This window comes from Gavialis gangeticus, unplaced genomic scaffold, assembly GCF_001723915.1.
Source record: "Gavialis gangeticus isolate Ggan-Ray unplaced genomic scaffold, GavGan_comp1, whole genome shotgun sequence".
Taxonomy (NCBI): domain Eukaryota; kingdom Metazoa; phylum Chordata; order Crocodylia; family Gavialidae; genus Gavialis; species Gavialis gangeticus.
Genome location: NW_017729016.1, coordinates 7699104 through 7716368, shown reverse-complemented (window position 1 = coordinate 7716368; position 17265 = coordinate 7699104). Strand labels below are relative to the sequence as shown.

The 17265-nt window shown below is 48.5% G+C and overlaps 1 protein-coding gene across 3 annotated transcripts in view; it reads right to left on the bottom strand.

Moving 5' to 3' along the window:
- Positions 1–2693: 2693 nt before the first annotated feature.
- IL4R (interleukin 4 receptor) overlaps positions 2694–17265 on the bottom strand; it is a 39394-nt gene continuing 24822 nt past the window's right edge. For all 3 annotated transcript variants that reach the window (XM_019512803.1, XM_019512804.1, XM_019512805.1), the window contains 8 exons: positions 14685–14826; positions 13789–13958; positions 11287–11441; positions 8793–8949; positions 8276–8375; positions 7037–7115; positions 6835–6908; positions 2694–6740 (listed from right to left, as the gene is read on the bottom strand). In XM_019512803.1, the coding sequence (XP_019368348.1) occupies positions 3950–6740; positions 6835–6908; positions 7037–7115; positions 8276–8375; positions 8793–8949; positions 11287–11441; positions 13789–13958; positions 14685–14826 (3668 nt within the window). In that variant the 3' untranslated portion in view covers positions 2694–3949. The remainder of the gene's footprint in view (positions 6741–6834; positions 6909–7036; positions 7116–8275; positions 8376–8792; positions 8950–11286; positions 11442–13788; positions 13959–14684; positions 14827–17265) is intronic.

Below are 17265 nucleotides of genomic sequence, written 5' to 3'. Positions count from 1 at the left end.
CCTTTAGGGGAAAGGTGGAGCCCGTCCCATCCTAGCATGAATGTCGGGTGCAGGAGGTTGTCTTGAGCAGCCTCAAGCACTTTGCCGGTACAGAATGACGGAGAAGCAGGTGGACGGGTCCCGGGAGCCCCTCTAGCCCAGCCCCTGCTCAGGGCAGGATCATCACTGTCTGACCCGTTCCAGCCGAGGGCCTGCTTGAACTGCTTGTAAAAACCTCCGGCATCAGAGATTCAGCACCTCTTCAGGTCACAACCAAGGCTGTCACAAGCAATGAAAGAAACCAAGGATGGCACAGCTAGGGCTGGGGCGGGTGTGACTTATGGCTTTGGCCTGCATTTCTGCGGCTCCTTTTGGGTTTTTTTCTATTCAGTTTCTAGAACGAATCACTTGTTTCCTAGGAAAAGAATACGAGCTGCGACCTGTGAGGCTGCCGGAGGTGTTCAACGTGGGTGTGAGCGGGCAGGTCGCCTGTGCCCCTCCTGAGCAGTGTCCTCAAACAGAGGCAAGGGGCCCATGGATCGCCTTTGCAAAGGCGAGGCTGAGTGCTAGAGCCAGCCGCTCCCTGAGAAGCCCACCCCACCATGGGGGCTGGTGGGCATGGGACCAAGGCACACCCCAGGACGCCCCACCCAGCGCTGCGCCAGCGCCTCTGGGAGCTCCTCCAGCGGGTTAATTTGGGTGGGAAGGGAAGAGGCAGGCATGGACAAGGCTGAGGGAGGGACTGGAGCAAACCAGCCCTCAGCGCAGGCAGAGGCAGTGCAGCCAGCGTGGGGGCAGATGCTTGGACTAGCTGAGGGCCTGGCCTGGGGTCGTCCCGTCTGGCTCCTAGCCGCAGTTCCTGCCCCGGGCAATGGGGTAGAGGAGGGCAGGAGCCCCCACTTGTGCCAGTGCCGAGCCCCCTCATAGGAAGCTCCGACCAAATCTCCCCGGCAGCAGCCTGAGCCCATTACTTCTCCTGTCCTCTGTGGACACGCAGAGAAGTCGGCGGCCATTCTCTTTATAACAATTCTTGTATTTGAAGACTTCTCAAATTGCCTCTCAGTCTTTTCTCTAGACTAAATAACCCACATTTCTTCCAGCCTCTGACAGGTTTAGTTGCTGTCCTCTGGGCCACTCCAATTTGAGAAGAAAGCCTCTGGCTGGGGGATATTTCTACTGCCACTCAGCTGTTGTTAAGGGCCGCTGCTTGCACTTGGCGTGATGCCAGACCTGGTAACAGGATTGGAGACAGCGCTGCTGGAGCAGTGCTTGTAGTTGCTTGATTCAAACACACCCGTGCTGGTATCACCAGCGCTGGGAACGCAGTAACTTTGCCCCCCAATCCTTTAGACTGGTCGACTGGGGACACTGGCACCAGTATAGCTCCAATCACAATGCAGCCAGTCCACCGAATACCAGTGAAAGTCGTTGCAAAATACTGCAAAGGAGGAAGTCATAGCTCTGTGCCAGACAGTCCCAGACAGAAACTGAGCAGTGTCTGCCATGCAGCAGCAACGCTTGCTCAGAGCCCTTTTTCAGTGCACCAGCCAAGCTGCATGCCCGCTCTCCACCCTGCCCTCAGGCAGCAGTTGAGGCTGCGTGCAACAGGTTGCGTGTTGGATGAAGGAGTGGAGCAGAGCTGTCTGCACAGCCTACGTGACAGTCCTGCCTTCTCTGGCAAGGACGGGCAGGAGGACTCTGCCTCGGGGTGGAGTTTGGAGCCATTCTGTCTCCTGCCTGTGACTGGGCAAAGTACGGCACGCAGAAAAGTCCACCCCATCCGCAGGACAGGACCTCCAACTGCAGCAACTAGAAAACACCAGGACCTCCTGTGGGGTCAAAGAAACTGAAAATGATTTGGCCCCTGTGCGCAGCTCCACAGGACTCTTGTCCTTGTGCTGTGGCCCAAACGGCAGCTGCTCCAAGGTCTTTGTCCCCTCCATCCTGCCCAGTGGTCTTGACACCAAGCCCATAAGCCATGCAGAGCTCTTGAAGTGTCACTGCAGTGCTGGGCACACGAACTACCTGGAGCCACTAACAGCTAATGGGGAAAGACATGCTTCACGTGACAGTTATTTGTACTGTATGTGCAAATAAAACCATGTATGAGTGCAGTCTCCCAGTGGCAGGAAACCTCAGTTCAGCCACAGAGCTGCTGTACCATCTCCTGCAGGTCATTTCCTCCCCCAGTCTCCCTTTCTGTGAGATGGGACTAGTGGCATTTCATGACCCCATGGGGGAAGGTCCAGTAGTGCTGGACCAGTTCTGAGTGCTGCCATCCAAAGAGATGTGTTGATTTAGAGCAGCAAAAACACACAAATCAACCAAAAAAGACGTGGGTTTACAATTTTCACATGCTGGGAAGCAGAACACAGCCTGAAAAACACTCTCTTCCTTGCTTTATGTTCAGCATGTGAAACCAACCCAGCACAGGATACAAAACCACTTTCGTTTTCTTCCACAAGGGCAGAACTCGTTGCCAGCTCCAAACCCGCTGCTCAGTGGTTGCTCTGGGAAGGCTGAGGGAGACAGGGCACTTCCTCCCACCCCCAAGGCTTTCTGGCAACAGCCTGACAGATCTCTGAAGCACAGAAATGAGCTGAAATGCTTGTTGGTCATGTCCTATGGCAGCACACGGGCTGTACTCACCCCATGGTGGACGTACAGAATACTTCACACACATTTAAAGCTATCGAGTGAAAGGACAGCGTCTACCTGGGAATTCTGGTCAAGACCTTTAATGTGCCCTCACCATGTTAACAATGAGCAGTGACGTTTGTTCCCTTCCAGGTGGCTGTCTGAGTAGCGATGCCTGCACAAACATAGACATCTGAGTACGTGCACCTCACTGGGAAGTGCTCTCCTGAGTCTGTGCTCCCCCTTATCATCACAGCAGAGATGTAGCTGGGGCACTGGCAACCTTGCCTGGGGTTTGCCGAGGATGCCAAAGGACGAGGTGCTTCTAGAGAAGAGTTAAACAGTGACAGCAGGTATGTTCTTTGAGCTGGCTTGCCCTTTGTGTTTACAGAGGGAGTAGGAACAGAATTTTTGAGCAACATGAGCTGGCTCGAGATAAAAAATACAGTTTGCTGCAGCTCATGAACTGTTTTGTATCACTGTCCCCATGGTAAAGTCCTTCCTGTGGAATTTACAGTGATACCACAGCACTGATGGAGGTCACAGTCCAAGCTGAAGCTCTGGGAATCATTATCTAGCAGGGGGCATATGCCATCTCAGTTACAAGCGTCATTTCCAGGGTACACAAAGCTGGTGGAACACATGGAGCTGAGGAAGCTTGGACCCCACGCTGGGCCAGCTGCCTGCACATGTGTCATTTAAAGATGTTTGGTTAAAGAAGTAACTCCATGGACTTCAGCAGAGTGACTGTGGAGTGACACCACCACCTCCATGATCAGAACCCGGCTCATTGCTATCATCGCTTGAGGCTACAGAGCACCAGCCACAGCATCAGAGCATGAGAGGATACTTCTATGGCCGTCTTTCCCATGCTGGGTCAGCCACAATCCCCCTGCATCCCCTGAAAATCAGCTGATCAGAGGGCATTTGAATGTATCAGTGAAAGGTAGCGACCCCCTACTTTAACTGCATATTCTTGTAGCTCTTCTGCACATGAAACCACTTTCCGGCCACATCCGAATCTGGGCTGCAGTGTCCATGGTTCCCATGGAAACATACAGGGCCAGAATAGTCTTGCAGTAGCTAGACTGAACAGGAGCTTGTAGCCCATGCAGCTGCTACTTGTAGGGTCAGGATCAGGCCTGGCAGACTCTCACTCAGTCTCTGTTGTGTTGTCATTATTCCCTGGGAGGGTTGTGAACTAGCTATCTTCAAGAGCCCAAGCCGTCAGGTGACCAACTTTTGAGCAGCTGTGGACATGGCAGCCCACACAAGCATTTGCCCCCCAGTTTATTCCCAACAGCTAACTTGGCTGTTGCCTTGCTATGCTTATCTAGGCTACCTTCATATAGCAATTGCCTTCCTGGGCAAGGGCTTGTGCAAGTTTCACCATTTCCTGGTCCATGCTGGTGCTCTTGCTCATGAGTTCCATCTGAGCTCTTTTAACAAGAGGTGTCATTGTGGATGGCTCCAGGTGAAGGCAGCCAAAATCTGGACAGAAGCCATCCACAAAAAGGCCACCTAGTATGAACTCTCCTGGGCTCTGGAGTTCCAGAAGCTCTGCAGTTTGATTTCTTTCTAAAGGTGACTTAGGTACATTTCTGTTGTTCAGTGATTCTTCTTCTGTGTTAACTGCACAGCTGCAGCTCACACTCACAGCATTCTGGAACATCTCTCTACTTTCTCCTGCATTTCCTGGCTTCCTTAAATGACCATGTTTGAGGCACCTAGGAGTGGGACACATGTTATTGCTGCTTTCTGGCACCTCTTCACCCGTAGAGTCAGCAGGACCACTTTCTGTCTCCTCTGTGCTTGTCCTTGTGCTTTTGCAGCCATGACAGCTGGAACCCAAAGAATGTAAGAATGTTTCTTCTTCCACACTGTCTTCATGTTCGCCATGTGGAGAAGATTCACTGGAACTGATCATCCAAGGGCTGCTCCTGCTGTCTTGTGCGAGATCCTCTCTGGAATTCAGACCAGTGGCACAGCTCACAGCAACATCTGAGTCAATACTGTGTGAGGTATGATGTGTGCCCTCCCCTCTCTCCAGGTCAGAGTCACAAACCATGATTCCTGGAAGTGTTTCTTTGAGGTTGCTGTGCAAAAGGCTAGTAAAGGGTTTATAGGGTGATTCAAGCATCGCCTTGCTGTCATTGTCACCGTTGGCATTACTGTGCTTGGTGGTGATGTCAGAAAGCTGGTAACTAGAGGGATTAGATCTAGGGGAGGAGGAAATCACATCTGTTTTGCTTGGAACATTTTGGCTTGTGAATTGCTTGTACTTTTCTGTTGCTGGCAGGAAAGGCAAAGGCCTGTCAGCTGCGTGAGCCTGAGGACATGGGAAGTCCATGTTTTCTGAACAGGTGTTGTCAAAATTAGGCTTGTGGCTGCTGTCGCATCCTTGGTCACCAAGGATGCGATGGGCTGCTTCTTCCATGGACAATGATGAGTTCCTGGCTTCCATCCTTGGAACCAGGTGATCACTGGCTGGGGAGTGAGCAAGGAGGCTGTTGAAGCTCTTGTAGGCTGGGTTATACAGCTCTGTGTGCTGGGCCAGGAGGCTGCTGAAGCTCTTGTAGTCTGGGTTATACGGCTCTGTGTCTGGAGGCAGGAGGCTGCTGAAGCTCTTGTAGTCTGGGTTATACGGCTCTGTGTCTGGAGGCAGGAGGCTGCTGAAGCTCTTGTAGTCTGGGTTATACGGCTCTGTGTCTGGAGGCAGGAGGCTGCTGAAGCTCTTGTAGTCTGGGTTATACGGCTCTGTGTCTGGAGGCAGGAGGCTGCTGAAGCTCTTGTAGTCTGGGTTATACGGCTCTGTGTCTGGAGGCAGGAGGCTGCTGAAGCTCTTGTAGTCTGGGTTATACGGCTCTGTGTCTGGAGGCAGGAGGCTGCTGAAGCTCTTGTAGTCTGGGTTATATGGCTCTGTGTCTGGAGGCAGGAGGCTGCTGAAACTCTTGTAGGCTGGATTACATGGCTCCGTGCCCGGGGCCAGGAGGCTGTTGAAGCTCTTGTAGGCTGGATTACACTGCTCCATGTCTGGAGCCAGAAGGCTGCCAAAGCTCTTGTAGGCTGCGTCACATGGCTCTGTGGTTGTGGCCAGGAGGCTGCTGAGGCTCTTGTAGGCTGGATTACATGGCTCCTTGTCTGGGGCCAGGAGGCTGCTGAAGGTTTTGTAGGCTGGGTTACACAGCTCCATGGTTGTTGCCAAGAGGCTGCCAAAGCTCTTGTAGCCTGTGGTACATGGCTCTGTGGTTGTGGCCAGGAGGCTGCTGAAGCTCTTGCAGGCTGGGTTACACGACTCTGTGATCGTGGCCAGGAGGTTGCCAAAGCTCTTGTAGGCTGGGTTACATGGTTCCGTGGTTGTGGCCAGGAGGCTGCTGAAGGTCTTGTAGGCTGGGCCTTGTGTGATCTCAGGGACAGGGACAGTTGGCAATGTTTGATTTGAGACCAACACGTGGTGCCAGGGGTCAGAACTGCCAGGACTGTGGCTTTCATGCAGCCCATCAGGAGGACTCTTTGCCCGGGGAGAAGCCGTGTCTGTGCTAGAGCTCTGATAACCAGATTCACAGGAGTCTTCTGACCGCATGGACATGTGGCTCACTGCACTGCAGTTGTACTCATCCTGTGGGATTGCAGTGGAAGAGGAAAGACCGCAGAAAGGGTCACAGGACAGCTGGTCATGGACCTCACTATTGTCTGCAGTTTGTTGTGATGAATTATCCAATTTGCTATTCTCAAAGGTTGGAAGCTCCACTATGCTGAAGTCTGGGACTTGGGTATCATGTGTATTGGTCCCGCAAACGGCAATAAACATATCTTCCAACATACTGTCATGTACAATGTGCCCTGTGAAACTGTTGGCACTGCTTTCCCATGACTGGGATAGCAGTTTCTGATCTTCATCCTCCTCTGGGCTCTCTATCTTGGTGCCTGTTGAGTACTCAGAGATTTCAAGAGACTCTTCAACCACAGTGGTCTCAGGAGTTAAAACAGCATTGTATCCTTTTGGGAACCATTCTTCAGGCTTATTTAGACAGATGCAGGATTTCTCAGTATTCCCGATATTGTCTGTTCCCTTAAAGCTTTGTTGCAAAGGACCTCGAGTCAGACAATTCTTACAACTTGTGCTTTGGGTGAAGAAAAGGAAAATGCAATTACTATTTATGTAAAAGTAGAACATGCTATGTTGTGAGGCAGAGACAATTTCTTGATCTTACTTACAAGTGACTCTGTTTCACGTCAGGGAAAGGTGCCTTAATTTCATCAATGCTGCGCACTGTCTTCAAGACTGAAAACTAATACAGACACAATAGACTTAATCTCTGTACTCCTCTGCACCACAGTCAATATCAGACTGTGCTACATCTTCTGTTCTTTAAACAAACAGGAAACGGTGTTTCTGTAACACACTTTGATCTCATACCTGAGCCCCCTTGACTTTCTTTACGACCAAATGGCTCTTGGCTGGATTCGGGATTTGATCCCACCATTCCTTCTTAATTCTGCAAAGCAAGAACCAGAGTTTGCTCTTAGTTGCCTTCACCCTTGGTCCCACCCATGCACACCAAGCAAATCCTGCCTGACTTGCTTTTTCCCCAAGCTGTTTGCATATTCCAGCAGCAGGAAATACTTATTCTACGTAATCCAGGAGTGACTGTTTGCCAGCAAACCAGTGTAAACATGTTGGCTTGTTTCAATGTTTAACTGGTCCCTGCAACCACAGTTGCACATTGTTTGATACGGTGAGAAAACAGGTAAATCCATAATCTTCATAAATAAAGGATTCATAAAGTGTAATTCATGCTACAGATTAATAGAGATTAACGCTATTGATAAACTAATAAAGATGCTACCCCCAGACAAAAAATAGTCTTCTGACATGGAGAATACTTTCACAGATGAGGAGGTTCTCTCTGATAATGCCGTGTCTTTATATTGCCTGCCCTTGCTGTTTTTAGTGTCTACAGACCAAATCTTGAGGGTTTTGCAGAGGATTTATCCTGAGCATGGACAAGGAAGCCTGAGAGCTCAGATATTGCCCTTTAAAAATCACATAAAATCAGCTTCTGATGAAGGAGGCTGTAGCCCACAAAAGCTCATGCCTCTCTGAACAGGTTAGTTTATAGGGTGCCACTTTCTGCCTTACTTCAGACTAATGTGGTGAATGGCCTCTCTCACAGTCATGTCAGTCTTTCATGCAGGATTTCAGGTTGTTTTGAATACTCTTATAAGCTTCAAAAGGTTCCTATGAAGCTCAGCTCACCAGACAACAGCAGAGGTAGGTGAGTGGAGAGGGGCCATGTAAAGTGATTACAGGAGTGCAGAGCTCCTATCCCAGACTCTGCCCAGCTCCTTTTGACCTCTCAGTATTCCAGTTTTCCCTTCTGTAAAAGGAGGTAATATTTTTTTCAGAATATAGCTTTTTACTGAGGCCACATTCATGCACCCTGTTCGAATTCGACCAACAGTACATATTCATTACTAGTTCTGAAAGGTCACATTAAGTTTACTTCATATTTGTGAAAAGCTTCCTTGCTGATCCTCAGGTAGCAGGTGCTTCTTTATTATAAAGTGTTGGGGTACTATGCTACTGTGCATGCCATTTTTCTGTATATCTGTGCAAGCTGTGGTTCTGCAAGCCTGCGTGCAGAATGATACATACCTGGAGAAACAGAAGTAGCACATTAAAATCAGAGCCATGATCAGTGAGCAGGATATGGGAACAACCATCTGCAGATAGCCTTCTAAAGTTATCCCATTATCTGTGAAATAAACACATATACACACACATTACATATATGAAAATATGTAAGCACAGCTGATAAGAATCAAGGACAATATTCTTTTATACACCCTAACATAATGCCATCTTGAAACAAAGCCCACATGCAAGCACTGAATGCATGAGAGTCTATGGCCATGGCACTCAGGGTTTTTGTGAAGGCAATGAGTCAATGTGAGCTAGGTCATCTTTCTTCTCAGTCTGTGCCACTTTTGGTCTACATACATAATGCTGGAACATAAACACTGACAGTGATCTTTGTGTTAGCAGCCCCCGGGGCTTACTGGTTATGCTGTGCTGAGTTGCACAGAAGGAATGAATGCAATGGGATGCATACCATGCAGTTTGTAACTCCTGCAGTACCTTTCTGCTGGGTTCTGCTGTCACTACTACTCACCACTCTGAAATTCAGCAACGTTGCTCCATTCGCTCCAAGTTTCTGTGTACTCCGGATATTTACATCGTATGCTTACAACATAGATGAACCCTCGTTTTAGCTGGGTTGCAAAGATTTCAAAACTTGTTGTTTGGTAGCTAAAACATTCTACAGTTGCCTGGAAAACAGCAAGGAAACACACTTTGCTGGAGACCACAGAATAATATGTGTTTAGTTTCCAACACTGCCAAGCAGGATATCAAGTTTTGTGAGTGTAGGACACTGATTTGACTGCTGTAACCATCTTACTACTATGTGCGGGTGAACCAAAGACTGAGATACATTTGAAGAGAAATACAATTATTTGCTTTACAATTTCAAGTGAGTTAAAGCTATTGACACACACACGCACATACTTTATCTGAATGATTTAAACAAAGCAAACTGAATCTGAGTCATTCTGAAACCTAAGCCTATTACTGTTGAACTTCAATACTCTAGGCATGTCATTAAAACTCTGAATTTAGTGAAACATCAATTCAGGGGTATTCAGGACTTGCATTGGGCCAGTCTGCAATGGTACAGTGTCTTGGCACCTCTCTGAAGTCACCACCCTGGGCTACATCTTAACTTTCATTTTAAACAAATAGGAGCTCTGGCTGTTCCACATTGTGGGGAAAATGCCAAAAGCAAAACTCAAATGCAACTCTGCAACTTCTTCCTGAGGCTGCAGAGAGCCTAGGAAGGAGCTGGGAGGGGCAGAACTGACCTATGCACCTTTGAGAGTGGTGCCTGATGGTGCTTATTTAAACAGCACTATTATTAACTGTTCCAGTACTGACATGGGGAAGGGCAGGGGCACACAGATCTGTGCAATTGTGACAGGGGGCAAACTTCCAGGCCCGGTCACAGTGCTGGCCTGACCACCTGTCTTTGGGCAAGCCGCCCACCTTACTTGCCCGCCATGCCTTTTTGCTAAATAATTAGGATGTTAATTACGTGGGAGGCTGCCCTTCGAGCTCCCTGATGTCAAAGGGTGGTCCACACACAACTCCAACCTCCCCTTATTGTGTCCCATGCCTTGCAGAAGACATCTGTGAGTTATGTTATGCTCCGGCTTGAGGCTGAGCCCAACTCAGCACGTTGTTAGGCCTCTCTCATGCTGCCCTGTTTGGGGCCTCACACATACCACCCCCTTGTCACTGGGACCTCTACCACTCCACCTGCTCCTACCAGGTCTCTTGCATTCATGCCCTTTACCAGGCCACATTCTCCCTGCCCTGCTCCGTTGAGTGATCATGTAGACCATCAGGCTTGTCTCTGAACTCCTTGGCCAGCCCTGGCACAGCCTTTTGGGCTTCTCCCACAACACTCACCTGTGTGGTGGCTGGGCAATTTACCAGGCACCGAACTAACTCCACCCCTGGCCCCTCACTGGATAACATCCTCCACTAGTCTCCAGGGTCTTCCACCTCTACAGGCTCAGGTGCCTCCTGATAGGCGGACCTGGCCCCACTACCCACTCTGGGCTCAGGTGTCCTCTCTGGGCATGCCTGGCCCTACTCCCCTCCAACGTTAATCACTCATTGGGCAGTGGGGCTGCAGTTTTAAGGTGCTCCTACTTACCTTGCACCGGGGAGGTAACTGGCTGCGCATTTCTGAGGGACTGTCCTTCCATGGCCAGTCCCACCAGGCCTCCCTTCCCTGGCAGGGTGCAGTTTTCAGTCGTGCCCAGGACTAGGAGCCTCCCCATCCCCCTAGCTCCCGCCCTTACCTCCAAGATGTTCCATGAGCAGCAGCTCAGACGGGTGTTGTTGCTCCATCGGCTGCTGGGAGCAAACTGCTGCCACCGCCCTGAGAGCCAGGATTGTAAAATGACCACCTCGTCAGGGCTGGCCTGCACCTGGTGGTTGCCTGCTCTCCTCATTAAAGCGGCATACACCAAAGGTGCTCTATCACCCACCTTCCCCCTTAAAACGGTTCCTAGGGGAGGCTTTCCCTGCTGCTCACAAAGCAGGCTCCCTCTCTGCCTGCAACAGCCCCCAAGTGGCGAGCACCTTGCTGGTGCTCCGTCACAGCAATCTTTCTCTGTGAGGCTGCCTTCTGGTGCCATCAGGAGCTACTGCTCAGGAGATGCCAATACTTATTACTTGTCCCTAGCCCAGGAGCCACTGGCTGCACGTCTGAGCCCCACCGAAGACACAGAGCCCAGGGCAGGGTCAAGCCTCATCATGCCCACACAGCCAGAGCAAGCCCATGACAATCCTCACTCCCATCTGCTCTGAGTGGCTTCTTGCTTTGACAGTTTGCACAGACATGGCTTATCCTCCATGCAGTGCTCAGATGAGAACCATGACTTTTAGTTCCCCATTTGAGCTCCCACTGATATCACCGAAGCAAGGGTTACCATTGTATATTACTGTTCTTCTGTAGGAAACTGATGGGACAGCACTCACTCATCCCCTGCTGGATTCAAGCTCAAGAGACAGAAAGCAAAGAAACAGGAAGTTCCTACCTCTTCTGGATGTTGTTTTATCCAATATTTAACTTCGTAAGTCACCGGTTCTCCATAGAGCAGGTGTTCTTTACTATAGCTGTTCTCCCAACTCAGGTTGAAGTTATTGTTCTTGCACTGCTGTACCTCAAGCAGTTTTGGGGCTCTTGGTTTAACTGCATTATTAAAGAAAAACGTTGGGGAGAGCACTGTAAAGTGAGAACCTTGACTCAGGAGAGTGGGCAGAAGAAGGGGTATTCTTCACAGACCACCCTGTACACATGACCTGGGCTGTGCATTCACACACTTAGCATGGGGCTTAAATGCTAATGAGATGTGCAGGGGCCACAAATCCTGGGCAGGGTCCTCTGTGTTCCTCTCAGAAATGTGAAGTGGGGTATTCCACTTCACCCCAAAATGCCATTTCCACGTAACAGCTAAATTATACGTACACTTCTCTGAGAGGATGAGAAGATGCTGAATGGATAATACAGTATTTCCACTTTTGTAGCTTTACCTCTATTTTTAGAGCTGTGGGGGGTGGGAGGGGGTTTGTAGACAAACCCTGTAGCCCTACAGAATTTCTATAAATTTTCCTGTTGGACCTCTTGCTTTTCAAAATGTTATGGATGTTAATTAATTTAGTTGTTTACTCACATACAGATTGTAAAATGAACTTTTATTTAGGGTTTCTTCAAATATCAGGTTGTTTAGGGATTTTGATGTGTTCACTCCACTACATTTTGTTTGGAGTGGACTGAATTTTGCTAATATGATGAGCATTAGCTGTTTAAATATGAGATAGTTTATTTTACTTTGTATTCCAGAGAAGATGATATTTGTTCTGCTCAGTGTGATTCATGAAGACTCGGAAGAGTTTTTTTAGTTTCTGTCAAAGACTGCTAATAAGAATTTGAAAGATATTTTTCTAGAGTTTTCTTGTCACAGAGATGAAGACAAATATAGATATCTGGCAACAGCAGGGAGACAAGTCAGTTGAGTGGAAACACTAGAGAAATGCCAGTGAGGTGGCTGGTTGGGGAATGTGAAGTATGGAAGGGCAACCAAAACAGTCAGGAGCACTGAGCAGTTGCCATACCAGGAAAGACTAAGAAGGCTGGGACTCTTCACTTTGGAAAAGAGGAGGCTGAGCGGGGTATGATAGAAGTCTATGAAATCATGAAGGCAATGGACCAAATGAACAGGGAACTGCTGTTCTCTAAGTCCCAGATTCCTGGAAATAGGGGGTACCTGCTGAAATTAGTAGGTGACACATTTAAAACTAACAAGAGTGTACCAGGCGGGGGGAAACTTCCTAGGGTTGCTGTGCTCGCCCCTAGCACCCCCTACTGTGCCAAGTTTGCGTTAATGCACCCTCATTCTCGCCTGCCATGTCTTGATCTCACAAAAGTTAAAGGGAGGCTGCCTCTCATCCTCCTGGTCACGGTTTCTGCTACCCCGATCCTTGCTTATACAACGGGGGTCCGAACACCCCAGCCTTATGGGCTATGCGTGGCTCCAACCACCCCTGTACCACGCCCCAAGCCTCGCAGATGTACCGGACGTTGTTTGGTCTATCTCACTCTCTGTGCCCTCTCTGGCGCTCAGGCTCTCCGCAGCCTTGTCTCGGACACGCGCCCCACAGGCGCTATGGCTTTCTGCAGCCCCCTTTCTGGGGCTTCTCACTGCCCCCCCCCTGGGGCTTCTCTGGGGTCTCCACACGGCCGTGACTCCCCTATGAGGCCTCTTCTATCCCCTTATAGCCTCACCCGGTCCTCCGGTCATAAACTGTCAACACAAATTCAAGCCCTTTGGCTATAACATAAACCTAAGCCATCTGGCCATAATCACCTTCAAGTCTGTCACCGGGTTTCTCCATCTCTCACCCGAACAACTGCCTGTATGTTCTAGACTCTTCCTTTTTCTCGCTCCGGCAGAGCTCCTACCCCTATGGCTGCTGCAGGCAACCGCCTGCCTGGCTTCAGCCTGGGAGTTATATGGGAGCCAGGCCCTGCCCCTTCCTGTCAGCTGACTCCCACTGGTTACCCTGGCAACCTGCAGCTGGGCTCCTCACTTATGGCTCCACAAGCAGCAGGCACCTCGGTGCCCTGCTACAAAGAGAAAGTATGTTTTTTTTTACACAGTGCGTAGTTCACGTGTGGAATTCATTGCAGAGGAGGTGGTGGAGAGAGAGAGCAGAGCCAGGCTCAGAAAGGGACTGGGAAAATTCATGGATGACAGACGTAGTAACTGCTCCTGGACACAAAGGTTGGAGACGTTTCCTCTGGCACCTCTAACCCAATAAATGTTTGATGCCAGGGAGGGCACTGAATAGGGACTAGCTCACTCTACAGGTACCTGGTTTGATGTTCTCCCTGTATAGCATCCACTACTGTCACTGTTGGGGAGAGGAGGCTGGTCTTAGAGGGACCATTGGTCTAACGTAGGATGGCATTTCTAATGTTCTTACATTCTTATGAATGGAATATACCCATGATAAACTTAAAAAAAACAGTGTCTCACCAACGGATGCAGGTTGAATAGTGCTGTTCCACACCACCCTCCTGTTAAACTCCAGTTCTAACTTGTATCTTAAGCCACGTGCAAAAAAATCAGGCAGAATTGTACAAGTGCAATTGGAGGTGGAGCTCCTGCTGCTGTCTTCTCCATTCTTAAGGACACACTCCTGTTTTCTGAAAAACAGGCAGGAAATGATAAGATCTTTACATCACATTCAGCACTGCAAACATGCAAGCCACGTTCAGTATCATTGGCTAAGGCTCCCGGGGTGAAGGGACCTGAAAGATAAAGAAACTGAATGCTTTTCAGAACACACTGAGTGAGAAACACTCAGCTCCCTGCCCCTCCCAGCAAAAACCAAACACAGAAATGTACAGACTGGTTCTTAGAGGAAGCATGAGCACCGGAAGTGCATTTCCCTTGCTCTTCTGCATTGGGGAGAGCATGCATGTGGTGAAAGGCCTTTAGGTAGGTCACTCAACCTGCCTAAAGCAAGGTCACTTGGGTGCCTCCAGGGAGAAACTGGATGGTGAGGAACAGCCTGGAAATGGTGCCTTACTTGGGCAAGTGACACTCTGTACAAGAGGACCAGGGATGCTGCATGTGTAGGAGCAAGGATTGGGTCCTGGGAACACTGGCTGTATGCACAGGAGAGCCGATGGGATCTAGGGTTGGGGTAGGGGGCAATCTACTCCCCCAGGGCTGCATCCTGGCATCTTAGTCCAGTCATTTGCAGGTGTGTGCGCATCAGGTGGAGGTTGGGGAATGTCCAACACAGGAAGGTTGATTCTGCGGTGTCCCCAGTGCCTTGTGCCCATGGAGAACGAGGCAGAGTGGCTCCTGGTGACAGCACATGTAATGTTTCAGCAACAGTCACAGATCAGTCCATCAATACTCACGGCGATGTAGGATCGTCGTTCTGGTAGTAGCGGAGAAATACCTCGGAGCAGTTCACTTGGGCGTGTACCCCCCACTGACAAACCAGCTCTTTGGCATAGTCAGTGAAGCACTCGAATCCCTGTATGACTCCTGTTGCTATGACTAGGAAAACAACAAAACACCGAGTAGTGGGAGCACTCAGGGAATAAATAAACATTAACAAAGTCTGGTACCCAGTAATATAAAATCCTTCTTTGTAAAAAGAATAATTTGAAGGGCATGGAAGTGGCTCTCCTTTTTTCTGATTAAATGGAAAGAGATTTCACAAAGCTTAGACCTCTTGAATCTCTAGATCCTCTGAGACCCAAAGAAAAGGCAGTGCAACAGAAATATTAGTCAGAGGCTTCCAAATGACTCACAGCTCACTTAATTTCAGGCCCTTAAACTTAAAGTTTGATTGTTACAAGATTAGCCTAATGTTATCAAAGGTTGATCATAGTATAACAAACTCATAAACATTAGCAACGGAAAGATCAATCAGGTCAGAATGCAGATAATTCCCTGCGAGTCAAAACAAGGTTACTGCCTACAGGAAGCCTTCTAGTATTTTGTGCAGTCTAGTTTTAAACATCCCAAGCAAGGGGTCTTTCATCGCTCCCTCTGACTTTGGAGCAGCAGGCATTGGGGGAGTCCCTGTTCCCCCAAACACCACCAGGAGTGACCAGAAATAATGGTCACAAGCTGGCAGAGGGCAGATTCAGGCTAGACATGAGGAGGCGTGACTTCACGGCCAGGGCAGCCAGGATCTGGAACCAACTTCCAAGAAAAGTGGTGCTGGCTCCTACCCTGGGGGTCTTTAAAAGGAGGCTGGATGAACACCTGGCCAGGGTCGTTTGACCCCAGTACTCTTTCCTGCCATGGCAGGTGGTCGGACTTGATGATCTGCTCCGGTCCTTTCCGACACTACCAACTATGAAACTATAAAACTTCCCTGGCAAGAAGTTTCCCTGGACAATATTTTTCTTAATTTAATTCCATTTTTCTTAGTTATGCCCCTTATAAATACTGATTATTTTATTGTGGTAGTGCTCAAAGCTCTTGACTGGACCTGTGCTGTTAGGTGTTGAAAACACATAGCAGGACATAGTTCTTACTCCAAAGAGATTAACAGTTTGCTGTGAACCGAGACGCTTTACATGAATGGAACACAGAAAACACGGAGGTGTTGGGAGGACAAGTGTGTCCATGAGACTGTGTAACCCTGAAGACTAACAGGATGTATGACCTGAAGTTTGCAAATGTGACAAACAAGTCAGTAAATGCCACACCCTTGAATTTCCTCAGGTAATTCATCACTTTCCTTGGTGCTTGGCCTTTCTGATATTTCTAGACACTTATCGCATCCTTCCAGTCATCTTTTACATGCACTATATCAATATAGCTTCCCGGTCTTGCTCTGAGTACGTGTCCCTTCCAGACCCCTGATCGCTGTTACTGATGCTCTCTGAACTTTGCCCACTTCTCAGAAGTTTTTCTGGTAATGAGGCTCCTAGGACAGTGCCTGCTGGAACTATTCCAGCCGTATTCTCACAAGGGTTTGAGAGACAGGCGATTTCTCCTTCATGCAGGACATGATGCATTTGCTGCCCAAAACATTACTGACTCTTTTCTTGCTGCTACATCACATTGCAAATCAGGATGAATCTGTCACCCTCTCTCGCCTTCTAGGGCTCTTTCAGTCACCCCTCCCTTGCACTGGGTTCTGGATTGTGTCTCTCAGAGATTAGTTTCATTCTTCCAAGATGAATTTCATTTCTTGATGTCCTTCCCATGCTTCTAATCTCTCTAGGCCCCTCTGTATTATTTTGCTGCCATAACTAGTAATCCCACTTCTTCCTTATTTAGTATAATCTGCAGATTTCATGAACGTGCTTGTCATTTGTAATAAAGATGCTAAAGACTCTAACCCTGAACTCTGTCGTACTTCATTGGAAACATAACCCAGTTAGGTGCTCTGCACTGGGTTCTGGATTGTGTCTCTCAGAGATTAGTTTCATTCTTCCAAGATGAATTTCATTTCTTGATGTCCTTCCCATGCTTCTAATCTCTCTAGGCCCCTCTGTATTATTTTGCTGCCATAACTAGTAATCCCACTTCTTCCTTGTTGAGTATAATCTGCAGATTTCATGAACGCGTTTGTCATTTGTAACAAAGATGCTAAAGACTGTAACCCTGAACTCTGTCATACTTCATTGGAAACACAACCCAGTTAGGTGCTCTGCTGTTTCTTACTACTGGTGGTGTATATTCTTACATATTCATTAAAATCCACATATCTGTCATTTTCACTTCCTCTCCTAAAAGTGCAGTCTTTCAAGTGTTAATTATTAAGGCTGTCTTTAATCACTTGAGTAATTCTACTTAATTTAGTGGGAATCACTCGTTTGAACAGAACTACTCAAATGAGTGAGGATTACAATATCCAGAACCGCTTTTTTAACTCAATACAGATAGTAACTTAATTAGTAATCTAACTTGTCTGGCAAAATTACTTCTCTATAACAGTGGTCTCCAAACTTTTTTGATCGCGCACCCCTATCA